At 36.4% G+C, this 26,817-nt stretch overlaps 2 protein-coding genes across 2 annotated transcripts in view; both read right to left on the bottom strand.

The window, feature by feature from the left end:
- Positions 1-1,729: 1,729 nt before the first annotated feature.
- On the bottom strand, positions 1,730-3,120 carry P25 (silk protein P25). Its single transcript, NM_001312272.1, is given in 5 exon segments — positions 1,730-1,997; positions 2,080-2,190; positions 2,407-2,543; positions 2,705-2,921; positions 3,033-3,120. Coding segments are annotated over 5 exon segments (648 nt in total). The 5' UTR covers positions 3,076-3,120; the 3' UTR covers positions 1,730-1,857.
- A 4,618-nt stretch (positions 3,121-7,738) lies between these two features.
- The window catches only part of chb (CLIP-associating protein), a 29,353-nt gene continuing 10,274 nt past the window's right edge, over positions 7,739-26,817 (bottom strand). Inside the window, exons 5-38 of the mRNA XM_013320196.1 lie at positions 24,139-24,315; positions 23,553-23,677; positions 22,999-23,112; positions 22,319-22,417; positions 21,899-21,997; positions 21,172-21,356; positions 20,776-20,898; positions 20,546-20,665; positions 20,290-20,417; positions 19,785-19,913; positions 19,295-19,428; positions 17,847-17,894; positions 17,609-17,716; positions 17,114-17,257; positions 16,320-16,418; positions 16,068-16,185; positions 15,639-15,765; positions 15,247-15,351; positions 14,856-14,978; positions 14,105-14,289; positions 13,696-13,812; positions 13,242-13,360; positions 12,866-12,996; positions 12,545-12,632; positions 12,335-12,454; positions 11,893-12,019; positions 11,600-11,704; positions 11,092-11,156; positions 10,871-11,015; positions 10,465-10,583; positions 9,926-10,134; positions 9,017-9,163; positions 8,673-8,807; positions 7,739-8,444 (exon numbers count right to left, since the gene is read on the bottom strand). Of these exons, the coding sequence (XP_013175650.1) occupies positions 8,391-8,444; positions 8,673-8,807; positions 9,017-9,163; positions 9,926-10,134; positions 10,465-10,583; positions 10,871-11,015; positions 11,092-11,156; positions 11,600-11,704; positions 11,893-12,019; positions 12,335-12,454; positions 12,545-12,632; positions 12,866-12,996; positions 13,242-13,360; positions 13,696-13,812; positions 14,105-14,289; positions 14,856-14,978; positions 15,247-15,351; positions 15,639-15,765; positions 16,068-16,185; positions 16,320-16,418; positions 17,114-17,257; positions 17,609-17,716; positions 17,847-17,894; positions 19,295-19,428; positions 19,785-19,913; positions 20,290-20,417; positions 20,546-20,665; positions 20,776-20,898; positions 21,172-21,356; positions 21,899-21,997; positions 22,319-22,417; positions 22,999-23,112; positions 23,553-23,677; positions 24,139-24,315 (4,171 nt within the window). The 3' untranslated portion in view covers positions 7,739-8,390. The remainder of the gene's footprint in view (positions 8,445-8,672; positions 8,808-9,016; positions 9,164-9,925; positions 10,135-10,464; positions 10,584-10,870; positions 11,016-11,091; positions 11,157-11,599; positions 11,705-11,892; positions 12,020-12,334; positions 12,455-12,544; positions 12,633-12,865; positions 12,997-13,241; positions 13,361-13,695; positions 13,813-14,104; positions 14,290-14,855; positions 14,979-15,246; positions 15,352-15,638; positions 15,766-16,067; positions 16,186-16,319; positions 16,419-17,113; positions 17,258-17,608; positions 17,717-17,846; positions 17,895-19,294; positions 19,429-19,784; positions 19,914-20,289; positions 20,418-20,545; positions 20,666-20,775; positions 20,899-21,171; positions 21,357-21,898; positions 21,998-22,318; positions 22,418-22,998; positions 23,113-23,552; positions 23,678-24,138; positions 24,316-26,817) is intronic.

The following is a 26,817-nucleotide window of genomic DNA, read 5'->3' on the forward strand; positions in this document are numbered from 1 at the left end:
AAATCAAAATAATTTTATGACCTACAAGGTCGCCGCCTTGATCAAGTATTACACGGTCACAATAACATGACACCTCCGCCTTCGTCTCGATTCACCGCGAATTCCCGTGGTAAAACTTTTTTTTTCTTTACATTTCAAATTGCTTAAGTATTTGGTGTGAGATATCATGTTATTGTGTTCGGATAGTAGATGTTATGTTACATGCCATTTAATTATAAAATACACAGTGGAAACCGAAGGCTAATATTTTATTAAGTTCTCTAAAATTGCGACATCACAATTTATTTCTTACAACTTTATAAAGTATTAGATTTTTTCTACTTTTATGATCATTATTTTCAATAATAATTTTTGATTGGCCTCCTATAAAAGAGACATATGATAGAGGTAGGAGTGAGGGCAAGGGAGGGACAAATTGTCAGATGTAGCTTAGTTGCAGATTTGACATGGAGTCGAAAAATCTAGAATATTCTCAGCTTCCAAAACATAGAATGTTTAATAAATGTTACCTAAATGGAAAAAAAAATATTTTATATAGTAATTTGGAATTGGTTGAAAAGAAAATGGAGTATATATTATAAACATAAATGAATATTGTAAATAGTTGAGCTTCGGTGGTCCAGATGTGAAAGTGCCTCGTAGTCAGCATTTTACTGTTTGTTTCTAATAATTTTATTAACATCTTGTTACACGTAAAATCTTTTGTGTAAATATTATAAATAATTCAAATATTAAATATTGAAAATCACACGTAATTTACATTTGATAGATTGAATCGTTCAAATTTTAATTTTTAATATTTTTTTATGAGTAAAATATAAATTTATAATAATATAAATATTATGCATCGAAATAAATATATTCCGTAAATTTTATATACGAAATAATTTTATTGTAAATTCTTTTATATTTAAAACATGAAATAATAATAATTCTATTAAAAATTTACAGTTCCATATAAACATATGTAAATGGATTTCTTAATTTCGTACTGAAAACATTCTTAAATATACCAATAATATGTATTTAACAATAATACTAAATTATTAATATAGTTATTGTAAAATTAATCGAATAAATTATTAAAATTGTTAATTATCCCATGTAACTAATTTGTATTATAAAATTTTTATTAAACGTTACGATTTCATAAGAAATATTTATCACAAAACAAAAATAGCTTGGCCTTTGATATCTCCCTACAACGCATAGTGTTCCGATATGTGATGATTTTTTTATAAAATAAATTTGGAAATTTAACTATTTGTTTTCTTTATAACCTCAAAAATAAATATTAATACATTCTAAGCTACAACATAACTCACGCTCACACTAGAGAAATAAACAATCTTAATAATATTATAAAAACCAACATATCAAGAAGCTCTTGCTAAACAGTTGGATTAAGGTCACGATACAAAAGGCAGTAATCCTAGAAACCGCACGCATCGTGAGAAAGTTCCTGTCTCTGCAGCCCTGACCACTGGTTGTTTGAGTCATGGGACTCCGCAGCCGGTGGTGCTCTATTTTTAATATAATATATTTTGTATAATTTATTACTTTTAAAATGTAATATATTAAAAATAAGTTTAATAAATGAATAAGTATAATTACGAATGTTTAGATGGATGTAGAAGACAGTCTGAAAGAACATATACGCTACTAATTTTCTTCTAATTCCACGCGACGAAGTCACGAGCGACGGCTAGTAGTGAAATAAAAGATGGCGTCTAGTGAACAATTTTATTACATAAATTTTACAGAAGTCTTAATTCCATATTTTAACCAAATATTTCTCCAAAATTATCTCCAACAATTACCGAAGTTTAAACTGTTTAAGTGTGAAACGCTTATGCGTTACAAGTTACAACCATAATTGCAAATTAGCGAATTGATGAAATAACGCGCGAGCAAAGACGCGCGCCAAAAGAAGCATTCCCTTTCGAAAACATTGAGCAACGTAAGGTCACGTGACAGATAGTTCGCCGTCTGCTTATCTAAAACAAAACACATAATTTACAAGTTGTAAAATTAAAAAGACTACGTAATTAATTCAGAAATGTTATAAAAATGACTTACTATTAGGATTTAAACGGAACTTTGGCAGAGCGACGACGTCGGCGAAAGTTAACGACGAACAAAGGTTGAGGCCGTTGGAGGCGTGCAGGTTTGTAGTCAAACGGATCAAAGCTGAAAATATCACAATAGTTTTTAATTCTGTCATTAATCAGGCTTTCAGAGTTCCTACGCGAATAGAGAAGCTTAGTGCTAAAAAACTTTTATTATTAAGTAATAGGTTTTTTAAATTCAATTTGTTCAATATCACTATATTTTAAAACTTAGAAAAGAAAAGATAGGACTTAAACAATTTTAGTAAAACGACATATAAGTATATTGTAAACTGACGATAAGTCCCCTGTATCCTGTAGCTGAACTGTCGGTCCTCCTGCAGCGAGGCATGCTGGATGGTGAGCCGGTTGGATTCGAAGTCCAGGTTGGGGCAGTCCAGAGACAGAACTGCCGTCTTACTTGACAAGTTTATACTGAAATAATGAAATATAAAGAAAAATACGATTCTCGTGTAGATTTTATGTGGTAAATATACTTCGGTATTTTATATCACGTACTTTTGATGAGTATTTTTTAATAGAAAATTTTAGAAAATCTAGATTTTGTATTTTATACCAAACCTCAATATACTTACAAGAATTCTGAGACTCTGCATCTGTTGTGATTGCTGACGACGAGGTTGTAGTCGATGTAAGTAGCGTTGAAGTAGGGTGCGTGGAATGGTAGGGACTGTACAGTATAGCGGGCGGGGATACGACCCGGCACGTTGGGGTTGCAGCGCGAGTTGGCCGCTAGGTTGCGCCCTATGCACGCCAGGTCAGACAGGGCGCATGGCCGCACCACCTGGCACGCTGAGAATATTCCAAGCTTATACAGATTTTACGGCAACAAATTAATATTAAAAATATAATAGAATTTAGAGAAAATTAAAGATGGCAATTATTCTTTATTAAATAACTCACCCCCGAGGCTGATGAGGAGCGTAAATATGAAAACCTTCAGCATCTCGACAACTTTGCAACGTCCGGAGCAAGCAATCGCTGTGACGGCTCTATCCAATCGCATGAATATTTGCTTACAATTTATGTCTTTAATTCTTATGAAAAGAGCAATTAATTTTATTTGTACAACTGAACAAATATGTATTGACGTGTATTCGTTACATACAAATATGTCTGGTTCTTTTTGTCCGTTGAAAATGTCTTAATTTCGCGAAACAAATGACACAATTGCGCAATTCTGTTGCATTTACAAATACATAAAACATCTTTATTCATAAAATTATAAAATAATTTTTAATAATACTGCGTAGCTATTATTTTAGCATTTTATGTCTGTACAGTATTGACTTTACATTATGTTTTTTACATATTGTTTGTTATAAAAAACAATGGCAATAAGAAATAATTATATTTTAAACGAATTAAACAATACTTTTGTTAAATAAAAAATTAAGCATCTTTTGTTTGAATTCGTTGTTCTATCTCGGGTTTACATTGTCGACTATTTTTTATCAAAGAGAATGTAAAAACACAAATTATAATAAACTTTTAGTAATTGTTGTTTTTATCTGTACTAATATTATAAAGCGGAAGAGTTTGTTTGTTTGAAAAATTCTTTTTTTGTTGGATAGTCCATGTATAGAAGAAGGCTATAATATAACATTAAGCGGCGACCAATAGTTTTTTTTTAAATTCCCCGCTGACGGAGTCGCGGGCGACAGCCAGTATTGGATATAAAATATTACTTCTTACTAGTCTTTTCTTGAGTCGTTAGGTTTAAAATCTATGGATTTGTTAAATTATTCAAACTTTCGTGAGACGTTATACTAAACTGATATATAAACACGGCTAAACACTCACGTATATACGTCCGGTGGCGGCACCGACTAGTTTCGAGCACATCGGGGGCCCTTCATCAGGATGAGTGGTACTGGTATCATTTCGCGGACGCGGCCCGTCGCTCAAGTGAGCGTATCAGTTTATGGATTTGTTGTATGATATAAATAAATAAACAAAAATGGCTTAAAAATCATTTTCTTTTATTAATAACTATCGTACATTAATTATATTCAAATAATATTAATCGTTTTTAATTTAAATACAAAGAAAGGGGTAATATTATGACGCGGCTCGCACACAAACAAGCACACATATTTATATAAATGCGATATAAATGTGGGGAAGCCGGATACATCGCTTTTACAATAAATACAAATATACAATAAAAGAAAAAATAATTGTGATGAATAAGAAACATAAAATTACAAAATTTGTAACTACCTTCATATTAAATACTTTCATCGCAAAATTTAATAATTTCATTTAGTTGAATTATTTGAATGTTTTCTTGTTAAAATTATACTTAAAAAAAAAACTATTATTTCTTAAGGAATTTTTTAAATACAGTTAAACCGGGATAAGCTGGAATTCAAGAGAGCGCGATATTTTTTTATAAAGTTCTCTGTAACGCGAGTTTCTCGCTTATGAAGGTCTTCGAGACCTGACAATGACTGTCTTAAACGGTATCTCTTTTATCCAGGTTCGACTATATATCATCTTACACATAATGTGCAAGTATACGTAAATTTAAACTAAATTTCAATGTTAGATTTTTTTAATTTGGATTTAGAGCAAACTATTATTGTGAAAATAAGAGTCAAGTATTCATTTTGCATCTTTAGTTTTTAACTTTTTAAATTATGAATACTAGAGACAATAATGAAATAGATAGGTCTATGTATAATCCTAAAAAAAAAACTGGAAAGTCTCAGATGTTTTGTTTTGTGATCGGAAATGTAATTTTGTAGATTTTTTGTCAGATTGAAATAAAATTGAATAGATAAGAGAAAATGATATAAGAAAATAGTTTCTTTCTTTACTTTAAGACTGATTTTAGATAAATTTCCCCACAATATGAGATTCAAGAACTTTTCAAAACAAACTACCTTCATTTAATAAAAGAAAAACTCATAATTTTCATTAAAGACTCAAAAACAGAACTGATATGGGCAAATCTTTGGCCTGCGTGATACATTTTTCAATAGACAGGACAACGAAATGAGACGAAATATTTTCCTTTATTAAATTAAAGCTTTTACATTTTCTCGTGCAATGTCGCTTCTGTGTTTTATAACTCTGTATCCCCTTCATACAAATATATACATTGAATATAAATGTAGATTTTGTCAGCACTGACATATGTATACACATTTTGTCGTCTCTGTTTTTACATAGAGAATAGAAAGGGATGACAATATATAAGTGCAGTCAAAATCTACAAAACACTTCGTATTGGAAGAGTATTAGTCACTGACATCTATAAATGGACTGGCTATAAGACGTTGGATTTTGTGCTTATTTGATTTTCGGCATTTTGTCACTGATGGTAGAGATTTGTAGCGTTGGTTCGAACTAATAATATAGAATTAACTGTCAAGTAACATCAACCACGATTAAATTTGAACGAAACAAAAATAATTTCCGAGCAATCGCCTATCCATTTATAGATATCAGTGTAATTAGTACAGTTAATATTTACCTTCCAATCACAGGCATATAAAATAAGCAAAGACTTAAGCGATCATTAGACACGACGTAATTAAAATACAAAACATTGCATTAAGCAGCCTAACAAATACCGAATAACAGTTGCGTTAAAAACCATTAAAAGAAAACATCAAATAACAAATCGGACCTAAACAGACAGAAACGCGTACAATGTACATATAACGAAACATGTTTCCATACAAGATACATGAGAACGCAACTAGTAACACTTTTTTTTTGGCATAAAGGCACAAACGCATACCTCCTAAGTCGCGCGTCATTTTGACACATGCCAACTGTCACAATGACATATGTCACGTATGACGCGTGTCAAATTGACGCGGTTGTCCGCAGTGCATACAAATAGTCAACATTGAACGCAATGACAAAGTTACTTCTACCCTCAGAATAAGTCACATAATAAAAAAATGACTTATTTGAAACTACAGCTATGAAAATATATTTAGAAAACATATCGAACGGTATCTAGCTCTTAAGAAATTATCAGTAAAATCTATTTATTTTTTTACAGAACTATCGTGAATATGAAAAAATGTTTCAATATTTATAAAAATGTAGTTTTCTAGTTGACCTACATATTTACAAAAACACACAACAGTCACGCACACACACAAACAGGAGCTTGACATCTAGTTAAATTTATTGACCTCCAATGGGACAAATTCAAAAAACACACACTGACCAGTTTTACAAGCACCTGTCTTTATGTATGTGTATGTGTTTTTGAAATACATAGGTGACTAAGTTTTGTTCATTTGTCATGTCATAAGCACCTTTGTAGCCATATTCAAGTAAAGCAAGACATATATCTGGTCACATTAACACCTGGCTGTAAATCAATTTCATATAGAATATCTTGTTAACATCTTTATTAAATTATTAAATTTTAATTCATATTGTTTGTTTGACAAAATTGTATTATATTTTTCAATAAATTAACCGTGGGTTTCTAAGACCGAAATCTTCGTAAACATATTGTTATGTTTTGTTAAAGATATTGACAGGGATGTTATATACAGACTGGTCTCAGAAACCAACAGTTAATTAATAAATTTCGTGACCTAATGTTTTTTGCATAGTTAATTTAAAATTAGGTACTACAAATTCTTCGTAGGTTAATTTATTTATTATATCCTTCATGGTAATAAGACTGAAATATAGAAATTTAAACATTTTTGTTTTGTACATAGATTTATAACCTACAGAGATGTTTGAATTCGGATCTTTAAGTGGGAAAAATGTCTCCGGATGTCTTTTGTTGGGGAAAATTTCTTTAATGTTGCCAATAACAAAAGAATTGGAAAATTGACTCGATTATATGTCAATTTTTTTTTTAATTTTCTGGATTATTGTCAAATTTCTACTCATCTATAGATTATATATCTATGGTTATGTTAGTTTATATCTGTATGATATTGTTTGTGTAGTCAAAAATATTTTTATGATATTAAAAATTAAAATTATTTTATTTATATACAATATTTAAATTGAATAAGAAACGCGTGAAATGTTTTAAAATTTAGCGATTTTTTTTTAAACTGACCGAAAATTTAGTTTGATAACTTTTTAAATTCAATGTAAATATAAATTTAACTTGTGCCAATAAAATAAAGTTATTTATCCTTAATAAAGACAAATTTTCAATATTAAAATTTTAACGTCGGGTTCCACTGATATAACACACATACAAGACCTTTACCATCTTAAAATTTCACAAACAATCCAAAAAAAACAGCTTCTCAATATATTCGTATTGTTTTTTTTTAGATATTTTTCTACATATGTTCAGTGGAAACTCACTTTTAGATTACCAAGTGACACGTCTGTAGTTAATTATGAGAATCGTTGGTTTCTGAGACCAAAAACTCTATATAAAAGATATTGACATCACTATCATTATATTTGACAAAAATAGGGATAACAATATGTTTTAATGGAGATTTTGGTCTCGGAAACCCATTGTAAGTGACGTAGATAAAATTTTATTAACTATATTTGTTACATCTACTAGATAAAAAAGAAATAATATCATTACCAACAACCGAAAACATCTTTTATTTTTTTTCCAATTTGACTTTTATAATTTTAAAAATAAACATTTTACACAATTTGTCGAAAAAAAACTTGTTAAAAATGCATTTTTCGTATTTAAGAACAAGATTGAGTGTTTTTTAATACATTAGTTTTCCATTCAATCTCACATTCTAAAAGCATCAAGGAATCTTTATTACGATTTAATATATTTTTTTGTTTCTTTCAATTTTCATGGGTTATAAAATAAAATCAACTAATTTATAATAATATTAAATTTAATATCTTGTTAGATAAATGCTTAGTTTCGATACAGAAAAAAAATCAAGAAATTTACAGTTTTAAATGACGAAAGCCGTTCGGCGCGATGGCGATGTGACGTCACTCGAGGCGGTTACAACCGGTTTCGTTATAACCGGTTGTAACCGGTTTAATTTATCGTTACATCTGATAGCTGAGGCAGCACTAGTGTCGTTCGTTGTTAGTCACTTTTAATAATGATTCAGGTAAATATAAATGATGATGAGAGGGGTCTGAGTCGTTTACCATGATTTATCGCAAATTAGATATGGTTTCTAGGTAAGATATCTGCGGCACGTGTACACGCATGCGGTGCGGGCGCAGTGCGTGCGCGGTGCGGGCGCGGTGCGTGTGCGGTGCGCGTGCGTGCTACGCGTCAGTCTGCGTGGCGCGGCACGCGAAGCGCGCTGTCTGCCGTCGCTACGAGCCGGAACTGCTGCGCGCCGCGTCCTCGCGTTGCTTACCAATGTACACCTTCAATATACAAGTATTATCTTTTAAATAAATAATCAAATTACTATTTATTGATAAGACACAGAGGATGAACATATTGATATAGGGATTGTCAAAAATTAGATGTTTTTGTAGATTCAAATTGAAATTTATCATAAATCAAATGATCTTTTAGTAACAGTTCATAGGCGTCGCTAGCGTATGATCTAGGCTAGGTGTAGGTGAGGGAGGTTGTGGTGCGTGGTGTACCTGCAGCAGGCGGAACTTGCTGACGGAGAGGTGCTTGAGATGCGGCTGCATGCGCTCCTCGCCGAGCGCGAACGTGAACGCCACCATACAGAACACCGCCGCCTTGCGCACCGCCGAGTTCTGGTGGTCCGCCAACTATACACCACAACAAACAATAATGTTAAATTCATACTGAAAAGAGCTTTCATCCTTTTACATACAAAATTCATCAATTAGTTAGCACATAAAAATAAGTGAACTCTTCAGAAGTATTCGAACTAAAAAGCAGTTTCCATATTTGTCCATTATCTTGCAGATACATTAAATAGTATTATGTATTGTGGATGTGTATGATGTGGATGTACCTGTCCGACTCCCTCCATGAGCTGTGAGACGATGTCGTCAGTGAGCTCGGAGCTGCGCGCCTTGGCCACCTCTGTGGCGAGCTTGAGCGCGCACAAGGAGGTGGGGTACCCGCGCGTGCGGATCACCGGCTTCAGCAGCGCGAACACCTGACACAACACACAACCTTACCTCATCACACCATAATAGAAATAAACAGTATAAATTCATTATAAAAGACGTTGTAATATCTTGATTTTTTTTTTATATCAAAAGGTGGCAAACGAGCGAGCGGCCACCTGAAATCGCTGAAATGGCGAAGTGACCGTTGCCCATAGACATACGCAATTGCATATGCGTTGCCTACCTTTAATCGACGGAGGAGAGGATGCACAGAAAGAAAATATCTTCCCTTTCCATGCATCCTCTCATCCGGAAAGTCCACTTCCACTTCCCATCCTTTCCTTACAAAGAAAAGGATGGGAAGTGAAAGAGGACTAAATTAGGCCTCCGGGACGCACACTCATCAGACGAAACGCGGAATTGCTTCCACTTGACGCCTGTCTTCTGTGTGGTCGTGGTATTTCACCGGGCGAGCCGGGACAATTCTTGCGAAGATGTTAAAGCGGGCTCTACCACTGTTAACTTATTTATTTTCTGAACAGGATGAAATACATGGTGATATTGTTAAAAAGTACAAGTAGTTACTTTCGATTTGAAATAATATAAATGCGAAAGTTTGGATGGATGTTTGTTTCTACTTATCTCCAAAACGGCTTTGGATTTCGATGATATTTGGCATAGATATAGAACAAAACCTGGAATAACACAAAGGCTATACTAAATTTTCTTTAATTCCGCACGGATTGGGTTGCGGGAAAAAAATAGTAATAAAAATACAGAAATAAGTAGACGCGTAAGTATGTGGATACCTGATGCGCTGGCAGTGCATTAGCGATGTGGGGCATGCCGGCGTCCACAGCGCGCATCACCTCCTTGCTGAGCGCGTACGCGTTGATCAGCTTCAGCAGGATCAGGTCGAAGTAGTCCAGCCACAGCGCGCGCGTCTGCTCGCGCCGGCACAACCACACCAGCACGCGCACCGCCTCCGCCGCCGCGCGCTCGCTCGCGCTGCCCCATCCTGACACATCCACAACCCCACATTATGTAACATACACCTTTATATACAGCTTTCACATGGTGACAATCAGAACTAATAATAATGATAGAATAAATTATCAGTAACATCAAAACACGCTTCACGTCTGAACGAAGCAAAAGTTGTCATTTCCAATGACCCAACCATTTATAGAGATCAGTAGCCGAAGGAAAAATTAAGAAAGAATCACTTCTCAAATTTTGGCAACGCCTCTGTAAACATTGAACTTCTTGCTTACGTTTATGGCAGCGGTCACTTCGCTATTTCAGCGAAATCAAATGGCAGTTTGAGTAAATCAAATCAATTTGTTACCTGATTGTTGTGCGTTGGTGTTGCTGGCGTTGGCCGCGTTGGTGGCGCCATCAGCGTTCTCCTTGTCTGCGGAACCCTCCTCCACAGACAGCGCGGCCAGCGCCACGCGCACTATATTCCTGACAACATGCAATAATCTCATTAATCTTATCTTAGTAATATTACAAATGAAAATTTTAGGATAGATGGATGAATGGTAGAAGGTATCTCCAGAACGGCTGAATGGATCTTGACGAAATTTGGCATACATATAAAACATAGTCTTGAAGAACGCATAGGCTACTAATTAACTTTATTTTAATTTCACACGGACGGAGTTGCGGGCGACGGCTAGTGTGCTAGCTATACATAAGTAATGACCATCGATATTTATTTTTTAATGAAGTAGTAATGACGTGACACCAACTTGAAGTACTCGCAGGGCTTGCGGCAGTCGCCGTACTTGAGCAGCTCATGCGTGGCCAGCAACAGCCGCTCCAGCTGCTCGGGCTGCGCCTGCGCCGCGTCCAGACCGCACAGCGCCTCCAGTACCTCCGGCTCCCTCAGACCACCTGGAAAGAGCGAAGTCAATAAATAAAATTAAGTAAAAAGACAATATAGATTATAAATGTTATTGAAAAACCTTACATTTCGTAATAATATATCCGTTCTCGTCTGTTTCGTAAGGTTTTATCTTGTCGCGAGCCAAATCCCTGAAATGCAAAAATAAAGAGTCATAAATATTAAAAATTATGTGTTTGTCAATTTCTTGATTACAATTCTCCTTTTGCATAAGTATGGTCAAAAATGGATATTTAAACCGGTGAGAGGCGCTGCTAACGGGATTGATTCTGTCAGAATATATATAAAACCTATTTGGACATAGACATGACAGCTACAGTACAAAGAGGATCTTGACACTGTTTGACATTGACAGGAGGGGAGGGCGCACTAGCGCCCCCCCTGTCAAACTCACTCGCTTAACACAATTTAGTTTGAATTTTGCCTACCGGCTCTGATAGCCTTGTTTGCATGTATTCGACGTTCTAACCATGAAGAAAAACATCGTGATAACCAGCATTGGGCCAGTATGGTTGACTAAAAACTGACGATGAGCAGATTGTCATGACGTGAATATGTAGCGATGTGAACAGACCCGTGGTGCGCGAGATGGTGCGCGTGGGGTACTGGCGAGGACTCCTTGGTGCTGCCTGTCTCCTCCGAGCTGTCGGCGGACGCAGCGCGTGCTATCGTCTCGTTACTGCAACAAATACATCGCTATAATATCTTTAACTATAGTATATTCAAAGTGTGCCAACTTATTTAATGTTATTAAAACTTTAACCTCCTTAAAACTCCTCCTTCCACTTTGTTAATTTCGTACTTATTACATACGTCACCTATTGTTTCTATTTTTCGGTGTGTTATATAACTGGGGTATATACTAACGCGCTGTAATGTCCGTTGGGCACGCCATTAGCGCCGTTGGTACCATTGGTTCCCTTGTTGGAGAGCGTGGCGCCTGACATCTGACTGATGCCGGAGTCCTTGCTCGACATATGGTTGCCGCATTCCGCTGACAAAATAAAAGTTATTTTGAGATAAAGAAATATATAGTTTTTTACCTTGCGTATCATATAAATAAAATTGTGTCATTTTTACGCTATATGCAGAAAAAATTAAATAGTTCAAAACTCTAAATATTTAATTTTTTTTCTTAAACATGTTTACTGAGTATTTAAACTGTCTATCGACTATATCACAACATTTATTTTTATCTATTTTTTTTTCAAAGAGATGACAACATTGTTGTTATACGGATGTTACAATGAAAACTTCTTTCTACATACTCCAGGTGGTAAAAAATTATAAAACAAATAAAATAACTAACCATTAGCATGCTGCGCTGTATACGAATGTATTTCAGATGTGGTCTTGCGTATGCGCGAGTACACGTCCTCGCCGCCCGCCGCGTTGTTGCTTACTGCGCGCAGCGGGCTCTCGCTGCCGGCTAGACAGAGATAGATATTACAATTATCATATAACCGAAAAGGATAGCATGATAGTATCAGTTCAGTATATAAGCAATAGCTATACTAACTGCTCGAGGTTCTCCGGACGTGCTGCTGGACCACACTGTTGACCAGAGCTTGCGTCTCAGCTGGCAACTCGCTCATTAACGCCGTAAACTGAAATAGAAGGGAGCATGTTGTGTATTAAAAGTATACTACGATTCTTTAAACTGACTGAAAATCATGTAAAGTTTAGTAACTTGTCGATAAACAGGATTAGTAGCATTTTGTACGTTGTGAGTGCCACTGTTAGTCTTTGGGAGAAACTTCTTGTAGAGGGGATCTTATGGGGTGTGTCCTTTGAACTTTAAGGGGGTCTGTGTATGTAGGGGGTGGAGGTTGGTACTTACAGGCACGGGGTTGCAGTCGTAAAGCGCTGCGAGTGCACGTCGAGCGCCTGTGCGCACTTCGGGCGCGCGCGGGTCACTCGCCAGCGCCGCCACCTTGCACAACGCACGTCCAGCTGCGCCACTAGCGCCACCTGTCAGAATATATTTATTACTTTCTTTCAAAACACAAGTTTGAAATGTATGGATGGATGGATGTTTATTTAAAGGTATCTATAAAACAGCTGCAGGTATATCGCAAAAATTTGTCATATATGTAGGACATAGTCTGGAAGAACACATTGACTACTAATAAAGTCTTTTTATTCCGCGCGGACAGAGTCGCGGGTGACAGCTAGTTAGTTTATAAAATGATGATATTGTTTTATTGTTTACTTACCATTGAGCGCCAGTGCGAGGCTGCTGGGAGTGCAGTACTCGTGTGCGAGATCAGTCAGGAATCGTAGCGCGGCCACTTTCGTCTTCGCTGTAGGTGTGGTCGCACCGTCAGCTAGGAACCTGAAATCAATTATAATTAATTATATATTCGCTTCACGTTAATATATAGAAGTACTTCAGGGATTTTCCAGCATTTTTAAAGAAATTTGCAATAAGCATTCTTATATAATTAATAAGGTATTAATGTAAAAAAAACCTGAAGGAGGAAAGAACTAGAAGTTTTATGATATTGGTGACATACTATTTTTTGTATGCTTAGGCATAAATTTCACAGAAATGTTGTTTTTCCTTCCTCAGGTTTCTACTGCACATACTTTCGTACAAAGATAAATCTATTTTTTCAAAGAGCATGACACCAATAAAACTTTTTTTTTATTTGAGTACTGTAAACGGACCTGAATATATTGTGCAGCTGTAGCTCGGCGGGGAAGTACTCGTGTATCACGTCCAATGTCTTCATAATCTTTGTCTGCATGGAACCCAAGATGTCTGTGCCTAGCTTCATCAGCAGCCTGTAACCATGACAACACATTTGTTATTGAAAAATAAATTTTGTAATATCTAGTGGGCAAGTGTCGCCCTCTGTTAATGAGAAAAAAAACTATTGCCTGTTTTCACCAACCAGCCTATAAAGTATTCTTAAATAAGTAGCACTTTGGCTAAGGGTTTAAATAAATGTTAAGCAAAGTTATAAACTAAGGTAACACTTAAACATTTATGAAACAAAATCCTTACTAAGGGCCCTAGAACTGGATGATCTGAACATCATCAAAATCTGATGTACATTTTTTAAATAAAAAATACCTGAACATAAGTTGATACAGCCAATCTTTGAGTTGCGCGCAGTGCACCAGCAGCAGCTCACAAACAGCATCCAGCAATAGAGTGAACATCTTGGTGTGCGCGTCCACGAACATCTTATTCAACAGCTCTGTTAGACGACGCAGCTGGTCTTCCGTTAACAGACGTCCGCTGTTTAAATAATTAGCCTGGAATATGAGCTTTATGTGAATTTAAGCTAAATGTACAAATAAAGTCGTTTTATGTTTTCTTTTGTTTTCTCTGAAATAAGAGAAGAGCTTTTCTTAATGATTCTTGATTTGAACTATATTTTTCTCCTAAATTATATATTTTATATTATTTTTACTGACAACGTATAGCTGTGCAAACTTATCTCGTCATATTCACATGGCTACTATTGCGGTACTTACATAAGTTTTGTCAGAAAATATACTAAGGCGCACGCAAAATATATTTTTGCGTCACAAAATGAAACTTTTTTGTTTGAAGACTAGCGGTTGCCCTCGGCTTCGTCGTAAATAACAAATTGTCGTATATGTCCCTAATCAGCTACCTTCCCAAAGAAGTCCGGTCAAAATCCCGGAACAAACTTGCAGAAATACGAAGACAAAAAAAAATTACCGCACTTATTTCATGTCTACGGATTTTTACATACAGACACTTCAACTTAATACTATGTATGGATGTATGGATAGAAGACAGCGCCATCTAGTCGTTACATCGTCGCATTAAAGTGACACAAAGGTATACTGACGAGATGAGTGAGCCCGTTCTTGCGCTCAGTCCAGTGCGTGCAGGCACACAGCGCGATGATCTCGTCGGGGGGCGGCGGCGGCGGCGGGGAGCTCTCCCAACCTTGACACGACCATGATGAACTCTGCACACAGAAACATCACTCAACAATTATAATATTACTAACAAAACGTATGCATTGGTACGCCTTGTCATAATTAGTAAAATAACTTAAAAAATAGATCTTTGAATTAATAGATCAAGATTTTACTTTAATTTTCTAACAGATGGCGTTAAATACAATATATATTTTTTATTAGTATAAAATAGAGTTTTACGTTAGATAAAACATTTAGAAATAAATAAATTATACAAAAGTGACGTATACACAGTTTATTGTAGTATCAACTCACATCATGTCTCCTGTAAGAGTCCAAACTCCTCTCCGAGCAGACGCTGGACGCCTCAGAGTCATCGTCGCGCCGTCTGTCGTCGCACATCGAACTATCCTCGGGACTCTGTAACACATAGTATATACAAAGTTAATACACATTAAAAAACACCACGTCCGTATCTCAGAGGAGTAGGCAGAGACAACAGATCTCTATTTGGCGCCCTCCTGACACACCTCCCTCGCTTCTTCTCATCCATACATCGACGCAGGTCGTATTCGGATGCGCTTAATATTGACAAACATCATCTCTTGCCCTTTTTACTATCGGTGCATAAATTTGCTTTCTTCTTACGCATATCCTAAGTGAATAAATTACTGTTTGTGTTTTCTTTAACAAATAAATATATGTACTCTTAGTGAGGCCTCCGCATCCCTGGACTGCTGCAGCAGACGGAGCGTGGCGGCGGGGGCACGTGTTGCTCGCTCCACAGACTCACGGCGCCGCACTCCGCCGATAGCACTGCTCGAACGACCGTTCCTACAACACAAATATATTATATTAAAGTTGTTAACAGCTTCTATATTTTTAAAATGCAACAGTGTTAAATTGTTGTATTTTTTATTTGTTTCGCTAGAATAGTTGATGTTATCAATTTCTATTGATGCAACAAGTGAAAAAATTGCAGATGTTTTGTCAAGCTTTAGTGTCCAGGGGAGAGGAAGTACAGAAAAAAGAGAATATTTTCTTTGTCTATAGTACTTTTTTTTAAGAAAACATTGAAAAAAGGTATTATTTTTGTTTTTTCCAGATGATGAATGGAGTAGATTTTGTTTGATTACCTGGTGGGGCTAGTCTCTCTGGAGCCGGCGAGGGAGCGTGGTATACCAGAGGGTCGGCGTCGCGTCGACAGCGACAACGGCCCGCTACGAGATGACGGCGACGACGAACGAGATGTCGCTGCAAAACATTTTTTTTAAATTGTATTACCGTAACTCTTCATAGCCAAGATATTATATTCAAATGTCAATCTCATGTAACAAAGTGTAAGGTATATGGACGTTGTCAGAGGGGGGCATTGTCGGTGTACTCACGTTGTGACTGTGACACTCCAGGTCTGGAGCGCGAGCGGGCCGCGGTGCGCTCGGGGCTGGGAGGTACTGCAGCGCTTACTGGAGACCGTTTCACACGCGCTACAATATAAAACATTCATAAATTGTATTCAGTTATTATAAAAGTTATAAAATCAAGTATACCTTGGATTAAAAGCTTAATAGCATAAAGTAAGCTAAAAGCTAAATAAACAATAATAAACAAAGTATCAGGGACCTAGCATGAATATTCATGAGAACGTGTTTGTAACGACAACGAAAAAAATTGTACAGCGCCTCCTACCGGGCGTAAAGTACACCAACAAATCTTGTATAAATTTTGTCATGTTTTGTCGATAACGCTACGAAGGTGTGTGTCACAAATCGTGCTAGGCCCTCGACTAAAGTGTAAAGCAGGTAAGGGTGAAATAAAATCAAGATATATAGTAGAAGATAAGCTACAGTGTTCACAATCACAAATATACCTTGTTGTGCCATCTCGCCCTCTTCAGTATCGCAAGTAAACATAAAACAACATTACTTATATCACCTAATTATCCTATCAACATTTATTAGTAATAACTATAAGATTCTTTTTTTATTATCATTAACTTATTTTATATTCCTTTTTAATCTCTCTAAGTAATTAACTGCCACTCAGAATCTCTACATATTAGTGATTCTGAGTGGCAGTTAATAGGCACAGAGTAGATACAGTGTGAAAAATGTACACTAAAGGACTGATTAAGTATTATTTATGTTTACGGATGTATGTATGTATGTATGTGTATACGTACGCAGGGAGGCAGTGCCGGCGGTGACCTTGGCGCGGCTCATGTGCGAGTAGAGCGCGCGTGCACGTGCTCGCTGCGCCGCCGCCGAGTCGAGTGCGGACACGCTGCGCGCCGCCCCGCCCATACCCCCCGCACCCGGGGAACGTTCTGGAATGTTCTCATTCACTCACTGCGACATTCTTCTCTCTCACTTTCTCTTATATAATCACACAGAGACAGACATCACAGTATACGAGTATTTAAATTTGGAATGTCCGTTCTTTTACTGATAGAAATTACAATTTTCTAGAGTTTTTAGTAAGTTATAAAATTTAAATCTAGTTTTTTGTTGTTTATTGGTACTACATGTGTTGATTTAATTAAAAAATGTAATTCAAGCTAATATGTATCTTCATATACAAACCTTTAATTTGCTATTATCGCGTCCGTACAATGAACTAAGCTAATATTGTTAACTATGATAATTAACATAAAACTAGTATAAGAACATGTATTGACCTCTCATAGCAACAGGTATATGTGATATCGGAGGTCTCTCTTGTGAGGCGCGACGTCGTCTTAACGAGTTGGTCCTACTCAAGCCGGACACCAAGTTTTCAGTGGAAGCTGTATTCGTGTAGAAGCAATCAATTCAAACCCATACCAATTCCGTTTTTGTAAGCGTGGAAGGAAAACAATCGATCACTAAAAGGTGCATTTCAAAGTGTTTTTGCATATGTTTTTGTTGTAAACTCACCCGAAACACTTGCAGACGGACTCTTGGGACTGATGAGCGCTCTCCTTTCTATAAAGAGAGATTTTTATGATAAAAATTCTAGTGTGATTATTTTTTAACACCTTCAGGATCAACTCCCTTAGTAACTATATAAAAATTATGACTCGTCTAAATATTGTCTACTAAAACACTTTCATCCGAAATTCCTTTCCTTTACCTATCCTTTCTTCTACAAAATCCAATATATTTTTTTAAGTGGATATATAAATGTTGGTACTATATTTGTATATAATTTCTTTATATATATTTATAAGGCCATATATAAAAATGAAAATACATATTTAAACATTCATTTATTATTAAAAAGGAATTTATAAAATATTATATATATATTAGTGGGCGGGGGACTATTAGAAAGTATGAACACAAAAGTTATTATATAATTTTATTACATAAAGCATAAGACATATTTAAATTTCTATTTACTTAAATATATAATAAAGAGGTAGAGGAATGTTAACTAAACTACATTTAAACATACACATATGTTAGATTTTACGCTATAAAAATTATTACATTAAATTCTATATTTCTAGGTTACTATTTAGGTAAAATTTAACAACTATTCAACGAGATTTATTAGTTATTTTTTTTCTATCTAACAAACAGTTAATACTATAAACATACCTTACAAAATATATGGTTTAAAATTATAATCCATGCATTTTTGATGGATTTGTGAGTACTAAAAAATGTGAAACAATCAAACCAATACATATATGGTCCTTCTAGCAGGATAAATTATAAACATTATTGAACAAACGATGCATATTCTAATAATAAACATCGAAAAACAAGTGTCTATGGGAGGGAGGTGAAATAAAGGATATTGGGAAGGGAATCACGGCAGGGTATTGACCTAAGGGCGCTTTATGATTGTATATAGGGTTATAGTATTTCTCTGCTCATTTCCTCATACATTGTCCATTCAAAAATTTAATTATTTAAAGTTTTTAAAATAAATTAATTTCTAATAAATATAAAACGATTATTGGAATGTAGATTTTATTTATTTATAGTTAATTTTAATCTTATTATATCTATTTGGAGGACGAAAGGAACCTTAGACAAAGTAACGTAGATAATCAAAAAGTTAAGAATGTATGGAAATGACGATACCTTCTAATATGACAAATGTTTGTCATGTCATATGTCACGTTTTGACACGTTTTCATGACTGTATAGTCAAACAAATTGACCCGGTGAGAGGCGCTGCTATCGCGTTTGTCATCATTTAGTTCGACGTCCACCGGGTCAGATAAGTTGGGTCAAAATGTATAGGAACATACAGGCGACATGGTTTTTTTTAATTCCATACATATTTGACTTTTACCTTATGGAATCACTAATCGAATGTATCATTGTGTAAAGGGGGTAGGACAGAGAGGTAACTTAGTAAGATTACTAACCAGTGCCGACATGGTGCAGACTGTCAACGCTGCCGACCCTCTCTCTGTCGATCTGTTTCTGTGCTCCGGGGTCCATCTGCTGGAACAGGTGCTCCGCGTCCTCGGGGAAGTGACGTTTGTATGCCCAGTATGCCCTGAATAATTCATTCACTTAAATAATATCATTTCAAAATTACAATACGGGCTGGTGGCTCAGGGGTTAAGCACTTCACTTACAATCTGCAGGTCCTGGGTTCGAATCCCGCCATGTATCAGTATTTTTCGATTTAAATATGTACATTTACCCGACGTTCCTACGGTGCAGAAAAACAGCGTAATGCTACACATATCTGAGAAGAAATTCAAAAATATGTGTGACTTCAATCCACACTGGGCCAGCTTGGTTGACTATGGCCTAGTCACCTCAAGGGTACCGAGTCCCTTAGTGGGGACCTATGCTGCTGATGATTTCCCATTTTCTTTACTCTATCTATATTGCTCTCTCCAGTACCTGCGTCCGTGGCTGCGCGCGGTGCTGTCAGCGTCTGTGCAGGAGCGGCGGATGGCGTCGCGCACCACCTGCTGCTGCTTCTCTATGCAGCTGGTCGACCAGTGCTCCAGCAGCACCACCAGCAGCTCACTACAAACAAATATTGCAATTTAAAATTGATTTAAATCACATATGGTTCCAAATAGTATTATTCCACGACCACGTTGGACATCCGTATCCTTAAACATTATGTATGAACGTATCATTTTCCTGGTCTTGTCCCTAAATAGTGTCAGAATATACTACTCCATACATACAACTACTCTACCATACATACAATTCTATCAGCCGTCATATCTCACACAAATAATGTACAAACAATTAATTAAAATTGATGATGACAATCCAATTTTTTATTTGTTCGTCGTTCCGAGTAATCTCTGAAACGGCTGGGCCCATTTAGACGGGACTTTGCCGGGAAGATAGGTGATGTATATGGGAATACATATATATAAATATAGTATACCTGAGCGTGGATCGTATCTCCTTGGACTTGTGCGTGGTGAGGTTGGTGGCAAGCGGCGGCAGCAGGCGCGGCGAGTGCACGTGCACCACCACGTAGCGCAGGCAGATCGTGCCCGCTGACGACATCACCTGCGCACGCGCACAACATACTGACATACCTCTTTCACATAACACTGTATATGTTGTCTCTGTTATGTCAAACGGAAAGAAAGAGATAACAGATACAGTTAAGTTGTACGGTAAAAGTAAGTAAGTACCTTAGCAGCATTTTGTATCAGATTGATAACTTCTTGCATTATGTACAGACTGAACTGATCCAATTTGTTTTTCAACACTTTTGCCATGTGAGCTATCGTTATACACGCCTCTCTCACAACCTGAAAGAAACACAAAATTACACTAGAATTATGAACATTTTAAAACACTTAAAAATAAAGTCACAAAATCGTGTTTCTTTGGTTGATGTATGTAGGGATAGAGGTGTCACCTGGCTCCTGAGATCTTTGATGACGACTAGGAAGGGCACCGCCAGCTCCTTGAGATGTGCCGAAAACTCCACCGGATACTGCACGTGCGCATTCGCAGTCAGCAGCGAACGTATTTTCTTCAACTATAAAATAAACAGTAATATTTTAATACGACGATTATATAACAATAATAGAACAAAAGCAAATATATTACTGTAATAGTAAACATATAACTAGAATCTTTGTTTTGTTATGTAAATTAATCAAAATTAAATACTTGTTTCCAGCAACATTGGCTTCTGTATGAAGAGTCTAATTGTAATATTTTATTTTAGTGTTCCATATTCGTACTGGTCCGTACGTATACGTGTGTAGGTACTCGTACATATACGTATACATGCGTAGTAGGTACGTACCGCATCAACACGTCGCTCCCAGTCAGCTGCGCGGTCGCCTAGCAACGCAGCCGCGTGCCGGAAGAGATCATCAAGTCCACGAGCACCGTAGATAGCAGCGGGAGCGGTGGCCGCGAACGCAGCCTCGAACGCCTCGCTGGACACCGCGCCCGCCTCACCACTGCCCGCCACACCGCTGCTGGATCCTATGCACAAAGGTATTTTATAACACGAGTTATTTAAATAATGTTACTCCTTACACCTTACAATAACATAATCACGCCCGTAACCCAGAGAGGTAGACAGAGACTATGAACCTCCATTTGCCGCCTGACACACACATCTCGCTTCTTCTACACTCATATTTCTTACTAATATTATAGATACGAAAGTATGGATGGATGTTTATCCCGGAAATGTGTGTGTTCCCGTGGAATTAGTTTGATTCACATTTTTACTTGATTACTGCAACAAATCTTATTAAAATGTGGTACAGATCTAGAACATAGTCTCGAGTTATAAATTCACAGATAATTTTCACATTTTTTTTTAATTCAGCGCAGAAGAAGACACGAGCAACAGCTAGTTTTATATTAATGATGATACCCTTAGTGTAAATTTCAGACAGATTACAGACCACTTAGCGTATTTGAGGCAGTAAAAATAAGCAAAGGCGATTTATTCTAAGCTATTCCCTTAAAAATGCAATCTTGTTATCCTAAGTGACATTAGCACAGTGTATACTAACCAGCTCCAGCACTCTGTAACTTGGCGGGAGGAGGAGGTTTCCTGTTAGAAGAGGGCAGGCTGTAGAGGCCCGCCACCGTCCTCTTCGGAGGCTCGTACGCTGTGAGTGAACGATGCGATGATGGAAAGGTGATGAGTGACCGGGTACAGCCGAGTGAATGTTATTGAAGGTCCAGCGGCAATCCATGATGGAAGAAGGAAATTGTTAGATATAGCGATAGATAGATGATGATGAAAGTATAGCTTTAAAGAAAATTAATTTATATTTGATGATAAGCAAGAACTCCTGGATTTCCTTAGTATTACTAACAAAATCTTGCATTAATAATTAAAATCTTAGGTGTATGGTAACGCGTATGCGTGCTATGTGTTGTCGTGTACGTATACGCAGTGTGCGTGCGCGTACGTAACGTGTACGTACCTGGGGTAGACGCGGGCGAGCAGTCTTCACGGCGCGCGGACGTCGGGATCGTCATCGTGCGTTTCACACTACGAGATACGAAGTCAGTCTCGTCTACAGCTGAAAATGTATACCTTTGTACATAACAATGCCGGTGGCTCAGGGGTAAAGCTCTTAACTTGTAATCTGCAAGTCCTGAGTTCGAATCCCGCATTGTACTAATGTGTTTTCTATTAGCATATGTACATTTTTCCGACGTTCTTACGGTGAAGGAAAACATCGTGATGCTGCACATATCTTATAAGATACTCATAGATATGTGCAGGAAAGCGTTTCAGAGGAGTATGGTAGCAACCATTGTGACACGACAACTTTATATATTATGAAGACAATAAACCGATATATTTATTTATATTTCAATGGCATATATTGTTTTGTTAAAGATCAAAAGTTTCTCTTTCATTCATAGCATTATTCCTTTCTTGCTATTGACCTTGAAAGAAGGAAACAATAAGCTCGGAACCTCGATATCTATTACAAAGAACAGACTAAAAATCTTTATAAAACACAGACTTTTGTTAACATACATAATCTTTCTAATATACTATACCAAGAACTAAAGGAATTTCGATAAAATTTAGCATAGATGTAGAACATAGTCTTTAGGAATACGTAGGCTAGTATTTTTTTCATTTTGTTACCTGTAGGCAGCAATAATCCGGCTTCCTTCGCCTCGTCAAACTTCTGTTCTAAAAGTGCCATCTTCTGAGCTGGCACCAGTTCCTTCTTCTTCAAATCATATCGTAGTTTTTCACCTGAAATCACACAAATAGATACTAAGTAACTAATACTATCTCCTTGGTATAGAAAATAATTCCTAATACTGGAAATAAAAACTGCATGTCTATATGTCAAATTGTTTACGTTCAATTTTTATAATACACTAACTGTTCCCGCGACTTCGTCTTCTTTGTATTATTTACAACCTTTAGGGTAAAAACTTTTTATAAAACTTGCTTAATTAAGTATCAAGTATACACTTTGCATCGCCATATTCAAAGCTTTTTTCGCGTTAAAAAGTAGCCTATGTCTTTTCTCAGACTCTAAACTACCTGGGTACCAATTTTAATTTAAATGGGTTCAGTAGTTTTGGCGTGAAAGCGAGACAGATATACTCGTACATATAATTAATACAAAGCTTATTTAATTGTATGTGTTTCATCTGCTCTATTGTGTGTATGTGTGTATGACTGACCGACGTGTCTGTAGACATCAACGAGGAGTTGCATGGCGGCATCTCGCACCGCACTGTTGGGGTCTCCCACCAGCGCAGCCAATGTCGGCACTGCGGTCCGCAGCTGCAGGTCCGCCGCGCCGTGTCTGAGTACCATTGGTACATTAAATATATGAACACGTTCAATGCCTCCTATGTAAACTATCGTATGTTTAAAACGAACATTTTGGAACACAAAACTTTGGACATTCTTCTTTCTAATATTAGTTTAAAATTTATACAGAAATTAGTATTTATCGATTAAAATAAAAGAAAGTAAACGCAGTCGGAAATATACGAATCTACGCTCCCACAGGGAATCTGATTTCCTCTCAAAAGTCTTTTTTTGTATATTATAAGGTGACAAACAAGCGACTACGTGAATTCGCCTAAATGGCGAATCGACCGCTGCCCATAGACATCCCCAATTACACGCCTACCTTTATCGACATGAAAGGAACGCATAGAAAAAGAATATTTCTACATCCTATGCGTCACCTCCTCCGTCAAATACCCATGTCCAACCCATCTTATCCTTATAAGAAAGTTTACTTTACTGTATACTCACGCTTCAAGCAGTGATCCTATACAGCGCAGAGTCTCCTCCCTGGTATGCGCAGCCTTATGCTGTAGCGCAGGGGTAAGCCGCGCCAGCAATGTGCGCGGGGCAACCGCACGGCTCGTACCTAAAGCAGCCAAGCACGTACGGGCTGCGGTACGCACGCATTCTTTTGTGTCAGCCAATCTGAATAGAAAATAACAATGTTTATTAAAAAAACGCGACTTAATGTAAAGATTCGTTTAGATATAAACAAAATCAAACAAATCAAAAAACAAAATCACGAACAGTCGCAGAGCGAGACAAACTTATGTAGATCGTATACCTTTGTCTCGCTCTAACGTGACCGCCGGAGCGTTGTTCGTACGATTCCAGATTATGTCTTAATGCACCATAACTGCAAATTCCTATAACAATTAGGTAAGGAATACGAATCGAACGACACTTCATTTGTTAAAATCAGTTCCATCGTTTTGGCTCCAGTCAGTCATAAAGGAACTTAAAACTTCCTATCATAATTCATGTAATACAGTAATTTCGGCAGTGTAAAACAATTGTAATTCGTAAACAAAATCAACCGTTTCTACAGATTTGTAAACATTAGATTCATAATCCGCTGTCGAGAAAACCGCATGCCATCCGATACTTGATTCTCAAATTCATTATGTAAATGAATATATATCCAATTTTATAAACAAACCATCGCAAGGTTTATTATTGAAAAACAATACGATCTTTATAAAACAATGAAATGAAATTTCCTATATTAATATTTCAAAAATTTGTTCACCACAGATTTGTAGCTAAATGGCCACTAAAATCGTTCCTCAGCGTAGATTTAATATGCTAACTAATATGATAAGTGGGAATGTTTTGATGGATGTTTGTTTGAAGGTATCTCCAGAACGGCTGAACGGATTTTGATAAAATTTGTCATACATATAGAACATAGTCTGAAAGAACACATAGGCTACTTCTTAAGTTTTTTTTTTAATTCCGAGCGGACGGATTCTCGAAAGACAGCTAGTTAGTCATGTAACGTCTGGGTAAAATAAACCCATACCCAGTTAATTAACTAATTTTGATACACCGTAACAAACTCAGTTGTAAGGTTTCTTAAGAAGCAGATTTTACCAACAAAAACTAAAGCAGTATCAGATTTGGTCAACCAAATATAAACTATCGAAAATTGGATTACTTTCTAAGGCTTAGAAATCACTTATTTGTATATAACAACCTAATTTTATTACTTTTTGTTTTACGTAACTCAAACCATGGGTTTCTGACACCAAAATCTCTGCATAAAATATATCGTCATCCCTGTCTTGGTCTCAGAAACCCACGGTTAGATGATAAATAATTATAGCCGTAATCAGCACTTTGTTAAACAGTCATTTAGTCTTGATTATCACACTAAATCTACACTAATAGACCACTTAATGACTGCGGTGTTTGAATATTGTAAACAAGTTTAAGAAAAACTTTCTTTTTACCCACAATAGTTCAGAAACATCAATCTTTCTAACATCCATTTGACGGCTATAATTTCCTAAACATAGATTAACTATAAATAGGTAGTTTTGCTATATCTTGTACAGTTTAACATTGGCCTGCTGCCCTTGACATTACCCCGCTCTGCGCCAAAATGGCAAGAAACGTTGGCATATTGAAAAGTTCACAGAATGGATATTAAAAGTATTTATAAAAGATATACGTTGATAAATCATGGTTATAGAAATCACTTTCCTATTCGTAAACTTTTGAAAATTAAAAAATAAATAAAAAAAGAAACAATCCAATACCCATTGTCAAATTACTTATATAAAAACATATTGTCATCCTTTTCATTACCTTTAATAAAACAGAGACAACGTGTTTTATATCAAATATCAACTGTTTCAAACTGTATTTATCTTACTAATATTATAAATGCGAATGTTAGGATGGATGGATGTTTGTTAGAAGGTATCTCCAGAACGGCTGCATGAATCTCGATGAAACATGTCATAGATGTAGGACATAGTCTACTAATTAAGTTTTTTTTTAATTCCGCACGGAGGGAGTCGCGGACGAAAGCTAGTAAAAAGGTATCAATATGGCGACTGTTTTTACATTTCTTATGCATTTATAACTAACTAGATGTCGCCCACGACTCCGTCCGCGCGGAATTAAAAAAAAAACTTAATTAGTAGCCTATGTGTTTTTCCAGACTCTGTTCTACATCTATGCCAAATTTCTGCAACATCCATGCAACAGTTCTGGAGATACCTTCAAACAAACATACATCCATCCATCTAAACATTCGCATTTATAATATTAGTAAGATCGACTTATTTTGTATGTGACTGTACATTAAGACAAAGCACACAAGGGCGGGGTTGTTTTCCAATTATATGTACAGTCGTGCACACGAGGCATTGTCTCAAGCGTTGCCTATTGTGATGCACGAGTAGCCCCGCCTAATTACGTAGGCTATGCTCGGATGATCCGGTCCGCTTCCTGTCATATATGGGATAGGATACTAAACATCCATTTAACTCTTTTATGAGTGCAATTTAAATATCGGGTTTTTCCATAAGTAACACAACAATTGATGACCGTAATAAGTGAACGCTAGTCAATAAATAATTCCTCAATTTATCGAAAGGGTAAGCAAAAACCGATCTACTTTTCGCGAGGATTGTACGG

This window comes from Papilio xuthus, unplaced genomic scaffold (assembly GCF_000836235.2).
Source record: "Papilio xuthus unplaced genomic scaffold, Pxut_1.1 DF825946.1, whole genome shotgun sequence".
Taxonomy (NCBI): domain Eukaryota; kingdom Metazoa; phylum Arthropoda; class Insecta; order Lepidoptera; family Papilionidae; genus Papilio; species Papilio xuthus.